Source organism: Lissotriton helveticus, chromosome 2_1 (genome assembly GCF_964261635.1).
Source record: "Lissotriton helveticus chromosome 2_1, aLisHel1.1, whole genome shotgun sequence".
In the NCBI taxonomy this organism is placed as follows: Eukaryota; Metazoa; Chordata; class Amphibia; order Caudata; family Salamandridae; genus Lissotriton; species Lissotriton helveticus.
Genome location: NC_136059.1, coordinates 11,277,127 through 11,302,208, shown reverse-complemented (window position 1 = coordinate 11,302,208; position 25,082 = coordinate 11,277,127). Strand labels below are relative to the sequence as shown.

The following is a 25,082-nucleotide window of genomic DNA, read 5'->3' as shown; positions in this document are numbered from 1 at the left end:
ACCCAGGGAAGGGGTTGGACTAACTCTGGGGACCCACCTATGGGAGGGTATGGAAAGAGAGGTGGCTACACCCATTTCCTTTGTCCATTTTCATGCCAGAGCAGGGGCTGGTTGCCCCGGCAAACAGTTTGAACTGGGCTATTCACAGGGACCCCAAATGTGCCCCAGTGCAGTCTTCAAAGAACTCTTGGAGTTCTCCCACCCAACCCAATACACTAAGGTGTGTCTGAGGTGGTTACACCTCCCTGTGACAGGAAACCAATTGGCCTCCCCTGCTGGAGTTATGGTCAGCAGCGGGAGGCCAGACTTCTGTCTGTGGCTGCAGCATCCATTTTGTGATGCCAGGGCTCTTTAAACTTGGTACCGGGTACACCAGTGTGTACATGTCTCTCCCTCTAGAAGGGTGGAATTCTACCCCCGCTGCCAGGACTGGTGGAAGGGTAGGATTCTAAAGTGTTTGACACCAAACACAACATGTTTTCATGCAGCCATTCCAAAGTTAGCATTTGCAGCGAGGTTATAATGCATTTAAGAATATATAGGCCGGCTGCATCACAAAACAGCCCCAGAAATTAGGTTCCGAAGGCTGCAAAGGGGCCCAGCTCGTGCATGGGCATCATCTCACACAAAACCAAGCACCCTGCCTTCAGGATTGATAAGGCCTGCCATAGGGGTGACTGATAGGTTTATATGTGTAGTGATTTAAGGTAGATGTAGGTTACCTATATCTATGTACAGAGTGCATGCACCACCTTACCCAAGCTGCAGTAGCAGTCCTGTGGTGTCATTTTGGAAGGCTTCCCACAGGTGGCATAATACATGCTTCAGCCCCTGGTAGGCCTCTGGGGTACCTATGCCCTTGGTACCTAAGGTACCATATACTAGGGACTCATAAGGGTACCCCAGTAACCAAACTGTAGTGCACCTAAAGTACTTGGAAGCAATTTAGAGAGGAAGCAGCTAGGCTGGGGTCCTGGATATCAGGTCCCCAGCCAGACTAAATTAAAAAAACAGTGAAACATCAGCAAAGAGTGGGGGTAACCATAAGAGCAGATCCTACTCTCCCACATGTCCCATTCCCCTTTCCCCCCCTCACTGGTGTCGGAGATAGATGTTATATTTTGTCTGTATTTGGTAATCGTGGGCGGGACTGAGGACTTCACTTCCTGTCCTGTGGAAAACATACTTCTCTTCTGACATTTCTGTTGGCCTTTTCATCAGGTCTAATCTGTTAGCATTTCTTCCCATCTGTACACCTTTATTGTTTGTGTTGTCCTTCTCTTTAGGGTCCCTTAATGCTCATTTCACTACTTTTCCATCCTCCATAGCCTTATATACAGTAAATGTGTACTTCTCTGTACATGTTACTTCCCTTATCGTATTTTATTAAATCCTGAACCTATGATTATAACCTTGCTCTTGATTCTGTAAAGCACTCGGATACCTCAGGATCCAGCCCAGCCAGCGTTTTATTGTCCCTCAATTGTTAATTTGTGTGACCTAATTTCAGTAATTCCCTCCTTCTGGTACATACAATTGTTTTTTATCATTGTATCCAACCATGTACCAATGACTATTGCCTTCCTCATCACTCTGTAAAGCACTCCAATACTTGTGGGTCTAGCTAACAATATTTAAAACCTAAAATAAATAAATCAATCAGGTGGTCATATGTATGGCTCCAAGACTAGGCACAAATTCCTTTTCCCCAATAAGTGTGTACACATTTTCATGATGCTTCGTGAAATGTATAAATGACACTCAGAACCAATGTACTTTAAGACTGTCCATACACCCCGACTCTATAACTGTGCTCACAGCAGTAGCATTTAATTAAACCAACTAGTCTTGGTTTGTCAAATGCCTCTTGTTTTTTTTAAGGTACATTCACATTCGAGCACCATTGGCATGACCAAAGGTTAGCCCTGGTTGAGTACCAAGCCGGTCAGTTGGTTTGGGTGCTAGAGCCTGCGGCTCTCAGTGTCTTCCAGGACAGGTGGACTGGGCCCTATCCCAGTGTGACAAAGAAAGAAGCAATCAACTACTTAGCAGACTGAGGCACGCGTAGGAGTCCTCCATGCAAATTGCTTAAAGTCCCATCAAGACAGAGCTGAGTTGACAATGCTCCACCGACCGACTGTCAAACAACCCAAAGATGGTTCAGTCGAGGGTGTTGTGTTTTTAGACTCTCTTATTGCACAACAGTAACCCGTTTGTAAGTCCTGAATTACTTTGCTGAGTTCTTTTCTTTGACCCCTGGACTGACTCATGTCCATGATGCGGGCACTGGTGACAGCCTCTCTGTTAAAAACAAGATTTCCAGACTATCTGACCAAGTTGAAGTCTGCATCAAAGCGGAGGTCAGCAAGTTGCTAGGGGTAGAACCCTCTGACAGTGCCTGGGACAGCTCCAATGGTTACTTACCGGAGATATGGGCTGTGTGGATTGCAGGGGTTTAAATGCACTCACTAAAAATGATGCACACGTCATCCCAAGAGCAGGTTAGCTTGTTGATAAGCTGGGTGCAGCAAAGGTTTGACTACCTTAGATTTAACTTGAAGGTGTTGGCAAATTGGACAAAGAGAGATCATCCTTATCAACCCATGAAAGCCACTTTCAATTCAAAGAGATGCCTTTTATACTGGAAAATGCACCAGCTACAGAGGTTGGTGAATTGAGTTCTTTCAGGACTGGACAACTTTTACACAGCATATCGGAATCAATTTTCTGTATTTGGTTCCACCTGAAAGGATCACCTGGTCCACCTAAGGGAATTACTACAGGCCCTGCAGCAGGCAGACCTAACTATCAAGGGTGATAAGAGCCAGATAAAGTTCAGTTGTTTGCTTGGGCCACATTGTAGGTGCAACCTCTCAAACCCAAAAGACTATTATGGAGTTGGAGATTCCCATGACCCAGACTCAAGTCAGGGGTCTCTTTAGCTTGATTGGGTCCTACAGGAGTTCTGTGAAGGGGTTTGGGACCATTATGCCCCATCCACTCATATCAACTCCAGAAACCAGCCTAAGAAGGTCATCTGGACAAAAGGATACCAAAAGGCATTTGACACCCGAAAGCGACTACACACTTAGAACCTGTCTTGAAAGAACCAGACTATTTAATACAGTTCATAGTTGAGACAGATGCTCATGAACTTGACATTGGTGTAATTCTGTCACAAATAAATAAGGCCAGAATCTGCAATGGCCTACATTAGAAGGTGGCTCCTCCCTAGAGTGCAGTGTTAGAGTGCCTTTGAGAGAGAAGCCTTTCCTGTGATTGTGACCCTGCAGAAGCTGAGACCATACTCGTTTAACATTCACTGTAAGGTTCAAACTGACTGGAGGCATTCCAGATTGCTGATGTAGATGAGAGGGCATAACCCCAAGCTGTTGAGGTGGCCCATTTATTTCCCTTCAGGGATGGACTTTACAGTAGGACACAGACCTAAGACTGACCATGCCATAGTACGTAGCCTTTCTAGGATTTTCCACTTAGATGAAGAGAACTACTAGGGTGTGGATTAGTTGCTCATCGCCTTTTGTCTGGGGGTGGGGCATGTGATAAAGTGGCCTTTTTGGTTGAGTCACTGCCACACTTTTTGCTCCAATGCTGATGGTTATGACTCCGAAAGTGCACTTGATCCTGCTGCCCAGTCCCCAGTGCAGTGTTCTCTCCCTAAAATTGAAACATGGGACTCAGTAACCCCAAATGGCAACTACTTTAACCCCCTTATAAGTTGCTGGTATGTGGTACCAGTGGTACCTAGAGTATGGGAGATACAGGGGTCACCAGGGCCTGGAGCACTGATTGTGCCAAGCTGAGTCACACAGGTTTACAGATGACAACAGTTCTGCTATTGCAGACTGCATGAGCAGTTCAAACGGCTCAAACTCAACTTTGCCCTAACCATGTGTGGCAAGATGAAAGTAACATTTTTAATATATGCCATTCACCCCTGAGGTAGGCCTCCTGAGCCCAGAAAGCCGGTTGCATAATATTCAAGGTGTGAACATATATACGTGCAAGCTTATAATACCCCATAGTAGCCTCTTTCCATTAAGGGCTACTATAAATGATTAGGGAGCTAAAGCAAAACATGGGCTGGCACTGGGCACCCCTGAGGTTGCCTTTTCCATTATCGTCACACTGAAATATGTCATGTTTGGTATCATACAACTTGTCGCCTCAAACCTGATATGATTCCCTTGTTGGATTGATTTGAAGTGGCATGTACCCAAGTGGCTACCTTGCAGGTATCTGACCCCCTGCCAGAAAGTATGACCACCCCATGAGTCAAAAGCAAAGGCCTGGACGGGAAGGCGACTCCTCCCTCCATAACAGGATGGCTAATGAAGTGACGAATAAAGTCGGTGAGCTTCAACTCTTTGACCCTCTCTGATATGAATCCAGGCTGCCTCCCGGGAGGGATGCAGCTATCCCCCTATCAACAGGCACATTTGCTCCCAGACAGGTGGTCAAAATTAGGTAGTCAGGAAGTGTACACCTCCAAAACGTTAGCCATACCCCATGGGGTTGGTTACCTGGAATGTACAGCCAAAGAAGGTACCTGCCATTTTTAAAAGTGGCAGAATGGAGGATTCTGGGTAGCAAAGGTGGCACAAATGCCAGCATTAGGTCACCTCATGGGTGGATTAGGCACTGGGGATAGTAGCCTATTGGCCAATTACACCCAAACCCCATAACTCCCCCAAATCTAGGATTTAAGTGGAACTCATTAAATCCAATTGTTTGAAGACATTTTCATTTGTAGATGACACACAATGGATCATCTCATTTGGCCAAGATATAGACAGCATTAAATAGAAATTCCTCCCCTGCATGAAAGAGATTGCTACTTGGATGTCCCTTAATTGCCTCCAACTTAATGCAGGAAAGACAGAAATGATATTGTTAGGCAAAGCTCGAAGTTTATGGAATGCTGAGTGGTGGCCAGCACAAGTGGCTCTGCTCCCCACTAGAACTGCAAAACATCTAGGTATAATCTTAGACGATCAACTATCAATGCAAATCCAGATTGTCACTGTATGTGGCACATGGTTTGGCACCATGCGTTTTCAAAAAAAATAATATTTACATGGCTACCACTGCACCCACAAAAGACTCTCATCCAGCCGCTAATAATTTCTAGCCTGGACTATGGAAATGCTTTGTTTTGTGCCTCCATCAAATTCCTTCTGGACAAATTACAAGTGATCTAAAATACTGCAGCAAGTACGGTTAATAGCCTGCCCCCTAAAACCTCCTCAGCCCCCATACTTGAAGATCTACACTGGCTTCCCGTCCTAAAGATATCACTATTTAAATTGCTCTGCCTGACTGTGAAGCGTTCCCCATTCACGTTCGTGAGCTTAGCGATGTATCCAGGATGGCTGTGGATACTTGCCGACCAGGAAGTGAAGGAGGTGGTCTAGACCACCAGTCGTGTTGTGAGAATGTGACCCCAATCAACGAGGAACAAAAAGTGGCACCCGAGACAAACTCGGGTGGTTGGCGGACAGAGCTCAGAGAGGAGGAGGAGCGGGATGAAAGAACTACCAGAGAAGAGGACGCGAGGTCCTGAACTGCCGAGGAGAGAGAAGAGGAATTCCCAAAGGTCATGGAGGATTCACCAGAGCGGTAGGATATCATGGACTGCGAGAGATGTTTTTAGAGCACTACGAACGAGACTGGCACTCAAATGGGGAACAAGGAGGCTGGATCTCCCCTTGCAACGGCCCAGGAGGATCGTTGACTCAGGCAAGTGCCAGCTGCAAGTTTATTTTTTTTAAAGGTTTGGTGGTCAGGGTTACGAGCTACACCAATTTAAGCACACATAATCCCTCCCCTACCCACTTCACAGTTAGGGCACTGGTGGAGGTAGACAAACCCCAGCCCCTCTGACTAAAGAAGGGCAGTAGCCTGAACTTCTTTTGTTTTCTTTGTTTGTTCCCCTCGGTGTCTCGTCAACCGTGTTGTGGGCTACCCTTCAGACATGTGAAAAAGCAGCAAGAGAAATGGATACGCTGCCTGTGTATATTGACTGATTGCCTCAAAATCCTAAGACTATCATGTCGTTTGAAAAGAAATCACTTTCATACATTGCTGACATATATTGCTCAACAAAAAGATCCAAATCCTAACAGTGGCTTACAGCTGTCTGTTTAAGGAAGGGTTCCATACTCGGACACTGACAGTCTTTACCAAGATCCGGATCAAAATATCCATGCATAAGCTCACCCCTTATATTCCAAATAGAAAACTCTAATCTAGGGAGCTATCTCTCTTATGCTGCAGACATAATCGCACAACCAAATATGGAGGCTGTGCCCTATCATGTCCCACGTCACTGGAATAAATGTCCTCCTTCCATTCAAACATGCCCAAGCTTAGTGGAATTTAAGAAACGCTTAAAAACCTGGCTGTTCTAACCACCTCTTTTTCTTACTGCCCACCCTGCAGCACTGAGATGTCCCTCCGGAGATGAGCCTTTGTGCTATATCAAGAATCAAATAACATAGCATAACACCCCTGGTTCCAGAACCTCAGATCAGATTTTATTTGACTTGTAACAGACGAAAAAGAAGAGACTCAAGTCTGCGACTTCAAGACCTGCACAAAAAAAAGGTACAATACTTTTACCCTGTGGCAACCACCCTGCAACTGCACAACTGCGATTCGTCCCAGACCAAAGACTGTATCCCCCTTCAGAGGGACCCATTTGAGAGCCAAAGGCAATTCTAGACTCCCTTGGACAAGTGCCACTAGTCCAGTGCAGCCCACAGGTAAAAGAACACCTCCGGAACCAAAGAATCACTAGGCATCGGATCCCCCAAAATTTGATAGTCCAGTTCATAGTGGGAAATGTAGATCTGACCTCCAGCAAGTTTCTTGGTGGCTACCTTTTTCTCCTAGACATCCGGACATTGAAATAGCTTCACGATGATCTTACCAATGCCAAGGCTTGTTGGTGGCCAGTCCGGACACCACTACATGCAACTTGAAGGAACACCACAGAACCTTCAACCAACTACTTTGGCAGTCCTGTCATTGACTTTTTGCATCGGTTTCCTCACCAGCACTGTCTGACCAGTAAAACCAGCTCCCTCACAGCTCCTGCTCCAGCAACATGGACAGCCAGAGCAACTTTGCAGCCAGACTCTACGAGCCAGGTAAACCGACTGTTATGGACTGGTCCTGGGAGCAGCATCACAGTAGCTCTCAGTGTGTTCTGTGCAACTTGACCTGCAAGTGGCCGATTGTCACTAGTACTTTTTACAATTGACTGCAATGTTCACGTTTTGCAGTGTTGAAATGCAGTGATTTATTTTTCGTTGTAAAATCCATAACTATTGTTATACTCATCTGATTGTGTTTGTTTAGGTGTCTAAATGTATATAAAAAGCTGTTTTATGTGTATACATTGGGCTGAGTTAGTGATTTATTATAGTGAATCCAAAGTTGTGAGAGTAGTACATACATACTCCACCTTCCTACACTCTGATCTGCTCTTTCCTGACTCCCATATTTCTGAATCAGACATGGTAATGCAAGCACTGTGTGTCTGCTGATGAACTCACATCCACATCAAAACAGCAGAGATATCTTAGTGTTATTGTTCTTGAATCAAGCCAGTGCCAGAATATTAGCCTCTCACCTAAGCAAAGGAACACATTAAAGGCAAACAGATCCCCAAAGGAGATGTGCTGCCCACCACTCACCCACAACTGACCCGAGCAACCCAGGTTGTCTAAAGGACCGGGTCAGATACACAAAGCCATTGAAGTCATGGGTGCCAGACGGAATGCGCATATTCTGGAATCCTTGGTCCATAGGACTGAGCTGCACCTGCAAGAAGATGCTCTTGGCATTGGTTGGAGCCCACCTAACTGTTGGTGTAACTTGAAATCTGACCAGCCATTTGGCTTGTCACCAGTTTCCACTTCTATACATATAAACTGGCCATGTGAGCCAGGTACCATTTGACATCAAATAGTTTGCTGCAGCAGCAAACAGGAAATCAAGCAAGAGGTATATCCAGAAATGAGGACAAGACCTGTTGTTGCTGCAATGAGAGCAACAATGTAAAATTACTCATATGCTGAGGTGCTGAGAATCTGATGAGAAGCAGAGAATGATCATGCAATGACCTTCTGCCTGAAGCCAAGGACCTGTGCAACATCAGGGAATCACAATTGGATCCAGGCCTGACAATGAAGATCTCATCCCACCAGCATCTGTGTTCATCCAGTTCTCTCCCTGTCGACGTTTGAGAGACAGGGGACATTGCAATCCAGGTCAGTCTGGCTCCGTCATTTCTGTGCTTTTAGGTAAAATAGTGCCAAGAAGATGTTTGATCTAGTCACTCTTCATCCTCTGTGACCACCATTCCTTAATTGCTGAGTCTGTGTCATGTAGGCCGCATTGGACTTCCAACAAGTATCTTCTGCCCGACTGCCTGCAGTAACAACTATATGCTAAGATAGCGTTGGGATGCATAGGCATAAAGTCATGGCTGGAGGGCAGTTGAACATTATAAAATGTGCAAAGCAGACTCGACCAACCTAAGCAGCACTAGCCACCAAATGCACACGTGTCACCTTTTATAATATGAACCGGGCAGAGGAGGCCCTTCTACTAGAGGAAGTCAGTGCCTCTGAGTTCATGGATTGGTTGATTAATTGCACCACAACTGTTTTCACTACACTATTGACCTTAAATTCAATAAAAGTTCGATACTTCATGAAAATATTAGTACAGAATACAAATGTGATTTATTGTATGTTGTTTATTAGCTCTGTATTTGACATTTTACTTCACACTAAACTTCAGGAGTGAGACTTTACCCTTTGAAGGGAAGTCCCAGTCAATGTAGTGAGCCTTCAGCTGTGCCTGGTCTCTGTGGTGCCAAAGCCTCCTGGAAACCCGTCACAAGGGTAGATTTTGAGTGCTACAGGCCCCAGAGACTTGTAGTGCTGCATCCCTCTCAGCCCTGATTGGACCTCGGGAGCTGAGGGTATACAGGTCTCTTGTAGTGCTGCATCCCTCTCAGCCCCTGATTGGACCTCGGGAGCTGAGGGTATACAGGTCTCTTGTAGTGCTGCATCCCTCTCAGCCCCTGATTGGACCTCGGGAGCTGAGGGTATACAGGTCTCTTGTAGTGCTGCATCCCTCTCAGACCCTGATTGGACCTCGGGAGCTGAGGGTATACAGGTCTCTTGTAGTGCCGCATCCCTCTCAGCCCCTGATTGGACCTCGGGAGCTGAGGGTATACTGGTCTCTTGTAGTGCTGCATCCCTCTCAGCCCCTGATTGGACCTCGGGAGCTGAGGGTATACTGGTCTCTTGTAGTGCTGCATCCCTCTCAGCCCCTGATTGGACCTCGGGAGCTGAGGGTATACAGGTCTCTTGTAGTGCTGCATCCCTCTCAGCCCCTGATTGGACCTCGGGAGCTGAGGGTATACAGGTCTCTTGTAGTGCTGCATCACTCTCAGCCCCTGATTGGACCTCGGGAGCTGAGGGTATACTGGTCTCTTGTAGTGCTGCATCCCTCTCAGCCCCTGATTGGACCTCGGGAGCTGAGGGTATACAGGTCTCTTGTAGTGCTGCATCACTCTCAGCCCCTGATAGGACCTTGGGAGCTGAGGGTATACAGGTCTCTTGTAGTGCTGCATCACTCTCAGCCCTGATTGGACCTCGGGAGCTGAGGATATACAGGTCTCTTGTAGTGCTGCATCCCTCTCAGCCCCTGATTGGACCTCGGGAGCTGAGGGTATACAGGTCTCTTGTAGAGCTGCATCCCTCTCAGCCCCTGATTGGACCTCGGGAGCTGAGGGTATACAGGTCTCTTGTAGTGCTGCATCCCTCTCAGCCCCTGATTGGACCTCGGGAGCTGAGGGTATACAGGTCTCTTGTAGTGCTGCATCCCTCTCAGCCCCTGATTGGACCTCAGGAGCTGAGGGTATACAGGTCTCTTGTAGTGCTGCATCACTCTCGGCTCCTGATTCGACCTCGGGAGCGGAGGGTATACAGGTCTCTTGTAGTGCTGCATCCCTCTCGGCCCCTGATTGGACCTCGGGAGCTGAGGGTATACAGGTCTCTTTTAATGCTGCATCACTCTCAGCCCCTGATTGGACCTCGGGATCGGTGGGTATACAGGTCTCTTGTAGTGCTGCATCCCTCTCAGCCCCTGATTGGACCTCGGGAGCTTAGGGTATACAGGTCTCTTGTAGTGCTGCATCCCTCTCAGCTCCTGATTGGACCTCGGGAGCTGAGGGTATACAGGTCTCTTGTAGTGCTGCATCCCTCTCAGCCCCTGATTGGACCTCGGGAGCTGAGGGTATACAGGTCTCTTGTAGTGCTGCATCCCTCTCAGCCCCTGATTGGACCTCGGGAGCTGAGGGTATACAGGTCTCTTGTAGTGCTGCATCACTCTCAGCCCCCGATTGGACCTCAGGAGCTGAGGGTATACAGATCTCTTGTAGTGCTGCATCCCTCTCAGCCCTGATTTGACCTCGGGAGCTGAGGGTATACAGGTCTCTTGTAGTGCTGCATCCCTCTCAGCCCCTGATTGGACCTCGGGAGCTGAGGGTATACAGGTCTCTTGTAGTGCTGCATCCCTCTCAGCCCCTGATTGGACCTCGGGAGCTGAGGGTATACAGGTCTCTTGTAGTGCTGCATCCCTCTCAGCCCCTGATTGGACCTCGGGAGCTGAGGGTATACAGGTCTCTTGTAGTGCTGCATCCCTCTCAGCCCCTGATTGGACCTCGGGAGCTGAGGGTATACAGGTCTCTTGTAGTGCCGCATCCCTCTCAGCCCCTGATTGGACCTCGGGAGCTGAGGGTATACAGGTCTCTTGAAGTGCTGCATCACTCTCAGCCCCTGATTGGACCTCGGGAGCTGAGGGTATACTGGTCTCTTGTAGTGCTGCATCCCTCTCAGCCCCTGATTGGGCCTCGGGAGCTGAGGGTATACAGGTCTCTTGTAGTGCCGCATCCCTCTCAGCCCCTGATTGGACCTCGGGAGCTGAAGGTATACAGGTCTCTTGTAGTGCTGCATCCCTCTCAGCCCCTGATTGGACCTCGGGAGCTGAGGGTATACTGGTCTCTTGTAGTGCTGCATCCCTCTCAGCCCCTGATTGGACCTCGGGAGCTGAGGGTATACTGGTCTCTTGTAGTGCTGCATCCCTCTCAGCCCCTGATTGGACCTCGGGAGCTGAGGGTATACAGGTCTCTTGTAGTGCTGCATCCCTCTCAGCCCCTGATTGGACCTCGGGAGCTGAGGGTATACAGGTCTCTTGTAGTGCTGCATCACTCTCAGCCCCTGATTGGACCTCGGGAGCTGAGGGTATACTGGTCTCTTGTAGTGCTGCATCCCTCTCAGCCCCTGATTGGACCTCGGGAGCTGAGGGTATACAGGTCTCTTGTAGTGCTGCATCACTCTCAGCCCCTGATAGGACCTTGGGAGCTGAGGGTATACAGGTCTCTTGTAGTGCTGCATCACTCTCAGCCCTGATTGGACCTCGGGAGCTGAGGATATACAGGTCTCTTGTAGTGCTGCATCCCTCTCAGCCCCTGATTGGACCTCGGGAGCTGAGGGTATACAGGTCTCTTGTAGAGCTGCATCCCTCTCAGCCCCTGATTGGACCTCGGGAGCTGAGGGTATACAGGTCTCTTGTAGTGCTGCATCCCTCTCAGCCCCTGATTGGACCTCGGGAGCTGAGGGTATACAGGTCTCTTGTAGTGCTGCATCCCTCTCAGCCCCTGATTGGACCTCAGGAGCTGAGGGTATACAGGTCTCTTGTAGTGCTGCATCACTCTCAGCTCCTGATTCGACCTCGGGAGCGGAGGGTATACAGGTCTCTTGTAGTGCTGCATCCCTCTCGGCCCCTGATTGGACCTCGGGAGCTGAGGGTATACAGGTCTCTTTTAATGCTGCATCACTCTCAGCCCCTGATTGGACCTCGGGATCGGTGGGTATACAGGTCTCTTGTAGTGCTGCATCCCTCTCAGCCCCTGATTGGACCTCGGGAGCTTAGGGTATACAGGTCTCTTGTAGTGCTGCATCCCTCTCAGCTCCTGATTGGACCTCGGGAGCTGAGGGTATACAGGTCTCTTGTAGTGCTGCATCCCTCTCAGCCCCTGATTGGACCTCGGGAGCTGAGGGTATACAGGTCTCTTGTAGTGCTGCATCCCTCTCAGCCCCTGATTGGACCTCGGGAGCTGAGGGTATACAGGTCTCTTGTAGTGCTGCATCACTCTCAGCCCCTGATTGGACCTCAGGAGCTGAGGGTATACAGATCTCTTGTAGTGCTGCATCCCTCTCAGCCCTGATTTGACCTCGGGAGCTGAGGGTATACAGGTCTCTTGTAGTGCTGCATCCCTCTCAGCCCCTGATTGGACCTCGGGAGCGGAGGGTATACAGGTCTCTTGTAGTGCTGCATCCCTCTCAGCCCCTGATTGGACCTCGGGAGCAGAGGGTATACAGGTCTCTTGTAGTGCTGCATCACTCTCAGCCCCTGATTGGACCTCGGGAGCTGAGGATATACAGGTCTCTTGTAGTGCTGCATCCCTGTCAGCCCCTGATTGGACCTCGGGAGCTGAGGGTATACAGGTCTCTTGTAGTGCTGCATCCCTCTCAGCCTCTGATTGGACCTCGGGAGCTGAGGGTATACAGGTCTCTTGTAGTGCTGCATCACTCTCAGCCCCTGATTGGACCTCGGGAGCTGAGGGTATACAGGTCTCTTGTAGTGCTGCATCCCTCTCAGCCCCTGATTGGACCTCGGGAGCTGAGGGTATACAGGTCTCTTGTAGTGCTTCATCCCTCTCAGCCCCTGATTGGACCTCGGGAGCTGAGGGTATACAGGTCTCTTGTAGTGCTGCATCCCTCTCAGCCCCTGATTGGACCTCGGGAGCTGAGGGTATACAGGTCTCTTGTAGTGCTGCATCCCTCTCAGCCCCTGATTGGACCTCGGGAGCTGAGGGTATACAGGTCTCGTGTAGTGCTGCATCCCTCTCAGCCCCTGATTGGACCTCGGGAGCTGAGGGTATACAGGTCTCTTGTAGTGCTGCATCCCTCTCAGCCCCTGATTGGACCTCGGGAGCTGAGGGTATACAGGTCTCTTGTAGTGCTGCATCCCTCTCAGCCCCTGATTGGACCTCGGGAGCTGAGGGTATACAGGTCTCTTGTAGTGCTGCATCCCTCTCAGCCCCTGATTGGACCTCGGGAACTGAGGGTATACAGGTCTCTTGTAGTGCTGCATCCCTCTCAGCCCCTGATTGGACCTCGGGAGCTGAGGGTATACAGGTCTCTTGTAGTGCTGCATCCCTCTCAGCCCCTGATTGGACCTCGGGAGCTGAGGGTATACAGGTCTCTTGTAGTGCTGCATCACTCTCAGCCCCTGATTGGACCTCGGGAGCGGAGGGTATACAGGTCTCTTGTAGTGCTGCATCCCTCTCAGCCCCTGATTGGACCTCGGGAGCTGAGGGTATACAGGTCTCTTGTAGTGCTGCATCCCTCTCAGCCCCTGATTGGACCTCGGGAGCGGAGGGTATACAGGTCTCTTGTAGTGCTGCATCCCTCTCAGCCCCTGATTGGGCCTCGGGAGCTGAGGGTATACAGGTCTCTTATAGTGCTGCATCACTCTCAGCCCCTGATTGGACCTCGGGAGCTGAGGGTATACTGGTCTCTTGTAGTGCTGCATCCCTCTCAGCCCCTGATTGGACCTCGGGAGCTGAGGGTATACAGGTCTCTTGTAGAGCTGCATCACTCTCAGCCCCTGATTGGTCCTCGGGAGCTGAGGGTATACAGGTTGACGAAGTGGTGGTTGAACTCATAGCTTCATCCTCAAGTTCCGCGAGACGTCTCAGTCAATGAAGGTGGATTCCTTATGTGGTTGATACTCCAAGGATTCATAAATGAATCACGCCACACCGCTTACCATGACATCAATATTGCCTTGAAAAACATTGGCCACCAGGAAGCAGCAACAACCTCAGCCAGGCTTCCATGCCATTAGCTGGGGGGATGGGTGAGAACCAGGTAGGGAATGAGGAGGGCACATCTGAGTCTGAAGGCCATTGCACTTTAGCCTCCTTGATCACCTACATGGCCTGGGTCCAGCCTGTTGGAATGGATTATTCACCATTTTCTCTGCCTTTTACCACAAAACAAGGATTCTGTATCCTGGTCAGAGGAAGTTCCTGGGATATGGATGGATGGTAATCAATCTTGTGATGCTAAGTCATGCACAAAAACCTACATGGACTTTGTTTTGTAAATTGAAGGCACTAACTTTTATTTAAGATAAGAGTAAGGTAAGCCCTAGCGTCAGAGGTACAAAGCATTTTTCTAGTCCCAAACTCTCTGATTCTGAATTTGTGACTAGAAAAAATATTCTCTCATTAAATATGTAAGTTAACACCTGACAATTGTGTTCAATGTCCACAAACTTCACAGAGGTATAGACTTGGGACCTCCACAGTACTCCACGGCTTAAGAAACTTTGCACAGCCCTTCTGATCCTTCCGATAAGGAGGAGGAGTTGAAGTCTGCAGGAAAAGAACATTGTATGATGGAGCAGAGCGTGAAAGCACAAGTCCTCTCATACAATTGAATGAGATTTCTGCCAAGGCCACAAAAGTGAGCCTCTAGGATATGTTATGTTATGCAATTTTTGGAAAGCACTATCACATGCCAGGGATATAGGGTCAGACCCATCAAAGAACAGGACACTCTTTCTACAGGAAAACGTCGTAGTACATTATGGCCAAACTCACCTGAATATTCCACTCACTGCCCAGATAGCCAAAGCCGAAGCTGAAGGTGTACGGAGTCTCATTGACCACAGTCATGCAGTAGTTCCCCATGGTGGAAGAGCGTCTTCACGCCTGCGCTGCTCCAAAGATCCTGTGAGTCCTAAAGATGTGAGGTGCCTGAGGGAACAAGACAACAAACAGGATGATTGAGTTAGAGGGCGAGGCAATAGATTTGAGAAGAAAGTAAAATCACAGGCGAATGAGGGGATAACAGGATAGCAGTTGACATGGTACAAGAAGCAACAACCAACAAGCTTAAAAGTGAAATAAATCTTTAATTATTTATATATAAACATGTTCTTAAGTATCAAAGCAGCATTTACAACCAGCAGGACAATAGCAAGAGGAGCATGACTGACAGTGGACAACAAGCAATGCTTTGCAAACAGAGTAAACAGTTGAGGAGGAGGAGAGGATCACAGAGATTGGAAGGTGAAGAGTCACTGCTGGGGGTTTCATGGCTGTTGTTATCTGGAAACAATCAACATTGGAAGCACATTCAATCAGCACGTATGATGGAGGATTCCCTAGAGAGTCAACTAGGGCAGAGCCACAGAAGAGTCTGTTTTATGTAGCCTGACTAGGCTATAGTAGAAGCGATGGAAGTAATTGAAAGTGGAGTAATGTATGTGAAATGTTCATTGAGACATCAGTGAGCGTCTTCCTCATATTAGTTACCGGCACTCTTCAGTACTCTGAGTCCAGGTCTTCCTCTCCACAGTATAGTTTCCCACCCCTCACTGACCTGTTGTAGCTGGCTTCATTTTTTGGTTGATGGCTTTTGGTAAAAGGAGGGGCTTCCTTTTAAGTAGTGGACGAGTTATGAAGTCGGCCATATTGGAGGGATGGGAGTGTAGTGTAGTTCCTATAACCCTGATAGGCCCTGCGCATTGGAAAAATATACACTATAATTTTGACATAGACTGAGGTCAGTATGTCTCTATTGAGTTCAATAAACTTAACTTATTACTTGTGTGTTACAGCTAACTCAGAGGTCACTTGAAACTTCTTAAATGAACAACAAGGGATTCATTTCTGACAACTGCATAAACATGACAACTTTGTTTCTCTTAGAGTCGGAACAATCTGAGAATCGTGGAACAAACAGATAACCCTTTTACTCAGTCAATCGTGCATGCTTTGTTTCTAGAGTTTGCACAGAAATAGGGAGACGGGCGATTCAATAAAAAGAGTTTATTGAACAGTCTTATTTCTCATGCAAGAGATATGAACCGCTACAATCGTAAGATAGAATGCGAAGTTTAATACGTACAGCATTAGCAGTAAGATGAAATAATACTGCAAGAGCATGGCTTGTAGTGTAGTATGTTTATCTAGGGACCTGTATCGATACTCCTATTTCTGACCCTTGTCCGGTTATTATTCACTAATGTCCATACAACGGCACAGAAACCCGTTTTCAGATTAAGTCATAGCGCATGCTGTCACATTGAGCAATCACTATTCCTCCAGCCCCCTAGAAAGCACAACGAGTTCTTAAACAAATCCAAGCCTCGAGCAACCTGGGAAATCCCCGCTGCTATTGTTTTGATTTTGTTGGAGAACTCCTCTAAAGAATGTAAGAACGACCAGTTCTTAATGACATCTTTTATTGACGTCTTATGTCCATCCTTACGTCAAACTCGGCACCTTTTAGGTATAAATATACCGACGCTGCCCTAAGCAAACACACAGTGGTGATGAGCTTGGAGCAGTGACTACTTGCCAGAGAGCCCAGCTGATGCGAGAGCCCACGGACGCTGCCCCTCCCTTTTGACGCGCTGAGAGAGACGCTGCCTTTTCTCCTGCCGAGAAATCCAGCCTCCGGCGTTTCCAGCCCACCTTCGCGGGTGACTGGGATACCGAGTCCTGAGAAAGAGATACTAGACCTCCAGCCTTCTAAATCCCAGGTACTGAACTGACTAAACCCTTATAGAGAATTCTTGAGTCAGATTCTTGGCAAAACAAACTTAACTTAAACTGCTACTTACTTACTCCCTCCCTGTATTAGGCTTAGGTCAGGTACACCGGGGTAGGCGTAGTTAGAAGCACCAGTTGAGAACGATTAGTCAATGTATATATGTATGTATATCTTTTATCCATTTTAAAGTATCATATGGCTAAGAAACCATATCAATGCTTTTACAGTATTATTTTATAATCCTGCTTTTACTGTATGCACTTTTCTTAACCTTAAGTATTGCAACTGTAGCGATTCATTTCTCTTGTATGAGAAAAAGAGACTGATCAATAAATAACACCTTTTATTGAACACGCCCGTCTCATCCTTTTCTCTACAATCTGGTGAAACTAAGTATGCACGTATTGACTGAGTAAAATAGCTGTCTTTTGTTTTCACACGACTCTGGAGATATACTCTTGATTAAGGAGAGCAAAGTTGTCATGTTCTATGGTTGTCAGAAACTAAATCCCTTCTTGTCTATCCAGGAAGGTTAAACTCCTCCTTGCCTATTCGAGAAAGTTTCTAGTGAACTCTGAGCTAGCTGGCACACAAAACTTAAGTCTAATATCGTCAGTAGAAGACCTAGTTAACCTCTGTCCTACGTCTATACTATTGAAGATATTATTCCAATGCGCAGAGCCTATTGGGATAATAGGAACTACACTACATGGCGCCCAACGGTTTGGTAAGGCGATAAATCTAACGCAAGACATTAGAGTAACTCAGTCGTGCTTTTTCACACAGACCCTTTCTCCCGTAAATACTCCAAAGACGTCTGGAGTGGGTAAAAGGTTAAAATCCGCCAAACTTAGTAGGAGGAGACTCCTATGTATAGTTTTTGGTTTATTCAACGTTGAAGGATACAGTGTTCCAAAATATTGTGCACCTAATCTTTGTTTCCTTGGAAACCTGATCTGCAACAACAAAAAACCTTCTTGTCAGTAAAATGTCAGACAATGAAGGAGAAAGGGAGGCAGATAGAATAGCAGCTCAACTCCTAGCAGACGACACAAGTCTCCTACAGACTGACCCGGAGGCAATACTCATCCCGGTCAGCATAAGAAAAACTATAACTCTTAAGCTAATAGAAAATGGACTGAAATCGAGAGGTGGTACAGTCATATTCGTAATTGAGGCACATGAATATCGGCAGACAGAGGTATTCTATTCATGGATAAACTTTCCAGCAGCAAACGCTGTAACAAAGGAGTTCCACTATTACAAAATAGAGGAACCACCAGATGAGTACACTCCTTTCGAGGAGGTGGAAATACCATTAAAGTACCAAGAGCACCTGCTCTGGTTTAAAGGCGCCCTAAAACATAATAATCACATCACCAGTCTCGGCCCACTAGGTAGACCAGGAGCAACATGGCCGGTACTAGCCAGCTACACACCACATCCAGACATTGAAAAAATGTCTATACCAGAACTTTTAACACAGCTTAAAATACTGTTTAAAATACACAGACAATTAGTCCAATATGTAATGCGGACCTCAACAGTCCAACCAGCTATTAAAATTACACAGCTGACCCCTCATCAGGGGAACACTAATAAAATCACACCACAAAACATACAGTCCTGTCTAGGTAAAGTACCCATTAAAAGGGAACACATTCCATTCTGGTTAGCACAGAAAATTACTCAAATAGAGGCAGTATTTCCGGATCCACCCCTGTTGAGAAACACAGAATTCTGACTATCTGCCTTCCAATGGGGATCGCACCACATGTGGAGGACTGTGACACTTGGGGCACAGTCTTTGCTTCCATTTACACAAAAACCCATGGTGTTCCGTCCATGGCGGTAATACCTGATGTGCTAAGACAGATTCAAAATGAATACGGTCCAGAACCTGCTTTAACTCTGGGTATGAAATTACTGAAAGACTTCAAGCAGGTCTCGGCTATATTACTAGCCAACATAAAAGGGGAAGCAGCATCTGTAGCGATCCGCCAGAAACTGAAAGAGACAGTTATAGCAGAACAACCATTTGAACTTGCCAGAATCATAGAAAAGTCCTATGAAGAACTAGGAAGAGATAGTTTGGGTGGGAAACCAGTTAAACCCCAACTAACTGAAAATCCTGAAAAAGTAATTATTAAATAAAAATGTGAACACTCCAAAAAAGAGTTGGGATGGAAATAAACAATCCACTCCCAAAGAAAAAAGATTCCAGTCCAGAGGAAGGTCTCCTCGACGGAGAGAAAAATCTCCGGACCAAGGACACAAGTCTCCCCAGAGGGAGCCCTCTGAGAAAAAATACAACCTTAGAAATAGGGATAATTTGAAGAAACCTGATAGATATCAAGATATTGATACACGTCCATCTCGATCTTTTCAGACTTCCTCGCAGAAATCGGAAAGAAGAGGACGGTCAGAACAAAGGGAAGAACACTTCAAGTCCAAAGACAAGGAACCTGCTCATCAAAGTAAAAAGTTACAATTTCCAAAAAAGAAGGTAGCCAGTATTAAAGTAATCAAACATGCCGTGGATACTGAGGACACAGTTGAAAAACGGAGAGTGGGCTCAGACAATGCTAGACAGCGCAGCAGAAGTGAGCATAGCTCGCAAGATCCTGATGAATCATCTGGAGACAGTGGACACAAATGAATACATTCAAGTGGAAACTGCAGATACCAGAGTTAGCAAACCTCATAAAATATACGAAATAACATTACGTATAGAGGGAGATAAGACTAGGAAAATAAGGGGTCTATTTTGGGATAACCTTTCCAAAGGCTATGACATCCTTTTAGCTGAAAAAGACTGGCCACTGGAGTTTGTCAGGGAGTGCCCTCCTGGCGAAGAAATGATTATGCCTGCCTTCTCAAATCACATTCCAATACATAGAAAATATACACTTGCAAGAAAGTGGGCAGTAGCCCAAGCTCCTGCATTATATAAAAACCACGTAGGATGGGGTGAGGACTCTCCTCCTCACAAAATCCAGTTAAAATCTCAACCAACTGCACAAAGGCAGTACCCAATTAAGCAAGAAGCTGAAGAAACATTCAGCATTAAGGAAAACATTGTTCATACGATTCAAACAGCTATAGCAAGAGAAACAGACCAAGCTGACGGGAGACGGATTACAGTCAGAACAGCAGAATCAGCCTTTGAGGCATTAACAAGCCCCTGTAATTTACCTACAATGGCATTAAATCCAAAATGGATACAATGGGAAAATTCTCTTGCTACAGACAAAGTGAAATACTACTTTGACCCGGAAATGAAAAAATTTAAAAATCTAGAATATGAAAGAGAATATCCTCTGCCAATCGACATTCTGCCCATACGACAGTACGCCTGTGTGATATATACAGACGGACATGCTCAACCCTCAGTTAGGGGTAAGCAAGCCTATAACGCCACATGCGAGATTGTAAAAAACGTGTGGCACGGAGGACAGTTAAAACCTCTGATAACGAAAACACACTCAGTGGAAAATAATTCAGAACAACAAACTGAAATAATAGCGTTAAAAATGGCGCTAGATAATGCCGATCGCGAATTCCCGACACTAATAGTGTGCGATTCGTATTACTGCGTCAAATCATATAATAATGATTTACAGAAATGGATTAAAAACGGTTACAAAAATGACACAGGTGCCACAATCAAGCAAAAATCGCTTTGGGAACAAGTAGTTCTTTTTCAGAAAGAACTACCAAAGACTCACGTGATACACTCTCTGAGTCATCAGCGTGATGGCGTTCACGTTGCAGGGAATTCATTGGCTGAGACAGCCACAGCGGAAGCAACTAAATCGGCTTCCGTAGCTACAAAAAAGCGTTCGGAAAAATACATTGACGGGGAAACAATGCTGGCGGTGAAGACTTCATCAAAAGGCAACCTCTCAGCGCTACCCATCATGTATCCACTCAATTATACATACATAATCGATGCAAACTCCGTTCCTTTTGCTCAAATCCCTGGAGTGGGGGATGGAGTAATTCCAAACATGAACAGGAGAGTATTGTTAATAGCAGACGCACATATGGGTGAGGGTCTTAGACACCTTAAACTAAAGGATTCTCTGGAAGAATTATAATCCACATACTGGTGGCCAGGAATGAGCCTGCAACATCACATATTCGCAAAAAACTGTCCAAACTGCAACAGAGATCGCAGTGGTGACCGAGACGGTGTATTGCCATGGCGTTTCGCTCAATAAAGGATTAGGCTATCGACATAAAAAACCCAGTAGGAATAATGCGTCACATAAACATATAGAGACTATTTTCACTTATAATGTAGACCCCAGCGCTCGGCTGACGCCAGAACAGTTATAAAAGATTTGCGAGTCTTTATCGGCACATACGCAATTGGCATGCTACATTCTGACCAGGGTCCTGCTTTTAGCTCTCGGGCTTATAGGGAGGCCATGACCAGCATGGGCATTGCATTGCGGTACTCTTGTCCCTTTCATCCTGAGGGAAACGGAAATGTGGAAAGAAAAAACCGTGACATAAAGCAATCTATAACGGCAAAGGTATTAGGTTCGAGAGCTGGGTGGGTCAAACATTTAATAAGTGTCCAACGTAGTCTTAATAATCTGCCAAGAAATTCTCTGAGAGGTCTCAGTCCGTACGAACTATTGTTTGGGACTAGAATGTTAATCCAGGACCTCGATAGTCAAACTTCAGTGGTTAAAGAAAAGTGCTTTGATATCAAAGATCGTTTGGCTATTTTACAGGACTTAAACGAAAAAAGAAAAGACCTGAGCAACATAAAATTGAAACAACAGCCAACAACCACTGAAGAAAAACCACCTGTCCCAGCAAGGCCTGTCTGGATTCCAAAAATCGGGGATCTGGTCAGAGAGAAGATCGCGGTAAAGAAGGAATTTGGGCCTTCTTCCAGAAAAGCAGTACCTGTCTTGGCTATCAACGGAACAAGATCAGTTGTATTACCGCCCCTTGCTGGTAAAAAGGAGAACCGAGTTGTATCCATCGACCTGGTTAAACCACAATCATGTGGCCGATAATAAGTAGTAGGCCAAGTGGACTCCCAAGAAATAGCAGAACACCAAAATTTGCTACAAACACAGAGGTTCAAACTAAGAGACTAATGACATTTGATAAACCTACAGTGAATCAACAAGGTCTATGCAACAAAGCCATGGAACTTAAACCTTTTGAAACCCAAATCCAAATCTTACATCAAGAAACACCAGTCTACAATGATGTAACCACTGACTATGCTAATGAAACAAAGAAAATTCCAAAAACAAAAAGGAATCAAGAAGCAATTGAAACAATTGACAGAACAGCATCAGGCTACTTCATCAACTTCGATGATTTTTCTGAGGATCCGAGTGAACCTGAGGAACAGCCGACAACAACAAAGACTTTTAAAGACAAAGCAAAGGAACTCTTTCATCAACTACAAGAAACCTATCTGATTTCTCCATGGATTGAACTTTGGGTGGCACTAGGTGTATTCATCTTCATACTTTGGCTCTTCATGGTACTATGCTTAGGACACTTTATTGAAGGGAAATATGTTACAATGGACACAGCAAGTCAGAATATCAACTTGGTCCTGAAACCACACAAGTCTTCACACGTCGAGAAAAGAGAACTTTCTTCAGTAAACTTCACAGCCAATCCTATACCCGGTGGGGTAGCATGGGACAAAACTGATTACGAAATCTATGGCCCGGTCGAGCTCTTGAAGTATCCTCATCAATTTAAGGTTTCATTAAGTGACTTTGTAAAACCAAGCACATTCGCTGATGATTGGGACTTTGAAAGTATTAATGATATGATGTCAGATCTAGTGATGTCAGCTAAATTTACAGAACATGATTATTTACAGGGTTCATCTAATTATGACCAGATGTACTGTTACAACCACTATGGTAACCATTATCTGCATAAATATGCTCAACATAGAAATGTTTTTAATTATAACCAATGGGAACATTGTGCAACTCCACCAAAAGGCAGTTTGAAAACATTTTATGAAAAATGTCCATATTTCTCAGGGTTTAACACAAGTAATGCAGAAACTTTTTATTTCAAATTGTTAAATAAGACAGGAATGAAAACCATGCTAACAAACACAAAATCAATCTATTCAGAATCATTCTTTGACAAAATGATTACATTTGGTTTTGATTTCTGGAACAATAATATTGAAACGAAAACAATCTGGGGTACAAAAGATTGGCAGGTGCAAGGTTTAAAATCATTATTTAGAGCCTGCATGATCCCAGAACAAATTATATTTTTGAATGACACAATTCAACAGACTACCTGTCTTGGCCTAGCCAAAATTAAATACTTGAACAAACCGTCTATTCCAAAACCAACACCTGAAAGTAATAGCACTACAAATGTTGAGATAGACGTATCCCATATTTTTAACCAAAACAGAACACATACTGATTGGAAAAAATGGTTGATCTGGCCCACAGACACAAATAACTGTCAAGATAGATTCCTGAACAAAATACAGGGGTTCAAATTGACCAGGCCAGACCCAAGATACTCCCAGAGACAACATCCAGGGATTGTGACTACATACAGTGTGGGGAAACTCTGCCTCGAATGGCTACATACATCCACACTGGCAGAAATTAAGCAACACTTGACTTTACTTAAAGAAGGTGCTGACTTGCGTGATTTCATTATGGGACCACGCAAACAGCGTCAAAAACGTTTCATAGCGGCCTCTATATATGCAGCTTATAACGAAGCTTGGAAAGAAACTCAAATTGAGACAGCAGAGAAAATACGGGAAATTGACCGTGTTAATTTGGAAAAATCACTTTCTGTTGTGGACAATGGGTTAATGACTCTGTCTTCCAGAATATATTCACTGGACAGTATTGTATCATCTGCAATCGATATAATAGAGCAAGACTTACTGATGTTACAACACGGTCAGTCCCAATTACGTTCTATTGTACAGCTTGGCTGGACGTTACAAAATCTGCGTTCAGGCTACGTGCCTTGGCGTTTAATCAACACAACGTCATTATTTGCTATCTTTAACCTTACTGATACACAAATCACAAAAGGGTGCAGAATATACAATTCTGAGCATTGAAAAACTTGAGAGATTACCATTGACAATGTCAGAACGACCTTTCATTGAATGGATGATACATGGGATAATAACTATTCCGATAACGACTTTCCAATTTCGATACTGCCAAAAATATATACAGGCAGGCCAGTATGAAAGGTAGGGTAAAGGATACATTAAGTCAACATGGAACCTGCCTTACACACACACATGTTATAGTGAAAAAGGACAGAGTGTATTTCTTAGTGGTAACAATTGTGAAACATCACTAAGTGGTATTTCTGTGTCAGGGCATAAATTTGCATGGGGCCTGTGAGGGGACTTCAAATAACCTTTCATGTCACCAACTCGGTACACCTGCAACACAAATAGAACCATTCTTTAGACGGCTTTCCAACGGGAGCTACATTCTAATTGTGGATCACAGATGTTGTGGCTTGCTGCCAGGAAAACCTTATCTGTTAAGCGTAAGCTCCATGGTCACTTGCTGTGAGCGAGTATTGTATCCAAACGAGACTCCAGACAGGGAGGGAAAAATTTGGCCCAGTTTGAAAATCTCTTCTATTCAAATTGATACTTTAAGCAGAATGAAGACTGTGCTCCTACAGACGCCAGTTCATTTGACGTCATCAAAAGAAAGGTATCATCTCCAAGTTGCAAGGACAACAGGAGAGATACATGCATTGTTATCAACAAACTGCCCCCTACACTTCGCAGAAATGCTAAACGAAATATTAAACATTTCGGATACAACTGGTATCGCGAGTGTATTTAAGACCGTTTTTTCGGGACTATTAACCCCATTCAAAGCAGTCCTGGGAATATTTCCCAATTTTGTCCTTTCTGTCTTTGGCGGACTTCCACTCCTGTTGGGACTCGTAGCAGGCATCCTATTTTTGCTACTCCTGCTTTGTTATGGCAAGCCATGTCACAGACAAAACTCCAGCAACAATGGAAGAAATGATCCTAGCTATACGCTATCAGGACCGAATAACTAAAGTCCTTGGATTAGCCCGGCTAAGAGATCTGAATATGACCTGGTTTCTTTCGTTCAGACCCATATGGCAGAATTGTGTCTTACCTGTATTGAGGTGCATGCTATGCGGCGAAGAATGCGTGTTGGACACCTGTCTTACACTACAATCGGAAGTACCATTGGATGCAGATACTTTGTTGAGTCCAGTAAAGGCTCATGCATTGTGCTGTCCCCAGCGGCTACCTATCCTGATGACGGCATTCATGGAGACTTCACCACTATGATT

At 45.7% G+C, this 25,082-nt stretch overlaps 1 protein-coding gene across 1 annotated transcript in view; it reads right to left on the bottom strand.

The window, feature by feature from the left end:
* The window catches only part of LOC144819165 (uncharacterized), a 285,622-nt gene that overhangs the window by 238,651 nt on the left and 21,889 nt on the right, over positions 1-25,082 (bottom strand). The window contains exon 2 of the mRNA XM_078677137.1: positions 14,777-14,932. Coding sequence (XP_078533263.1) covers positions 14,777-14,866 — 90 coding nt within the window. The 5' untranslated portion in view covers positions 14,867-14,932. The remainder of the gene's footprint in view (positions 1-14,776; positions 14,933-25,082) is intronic.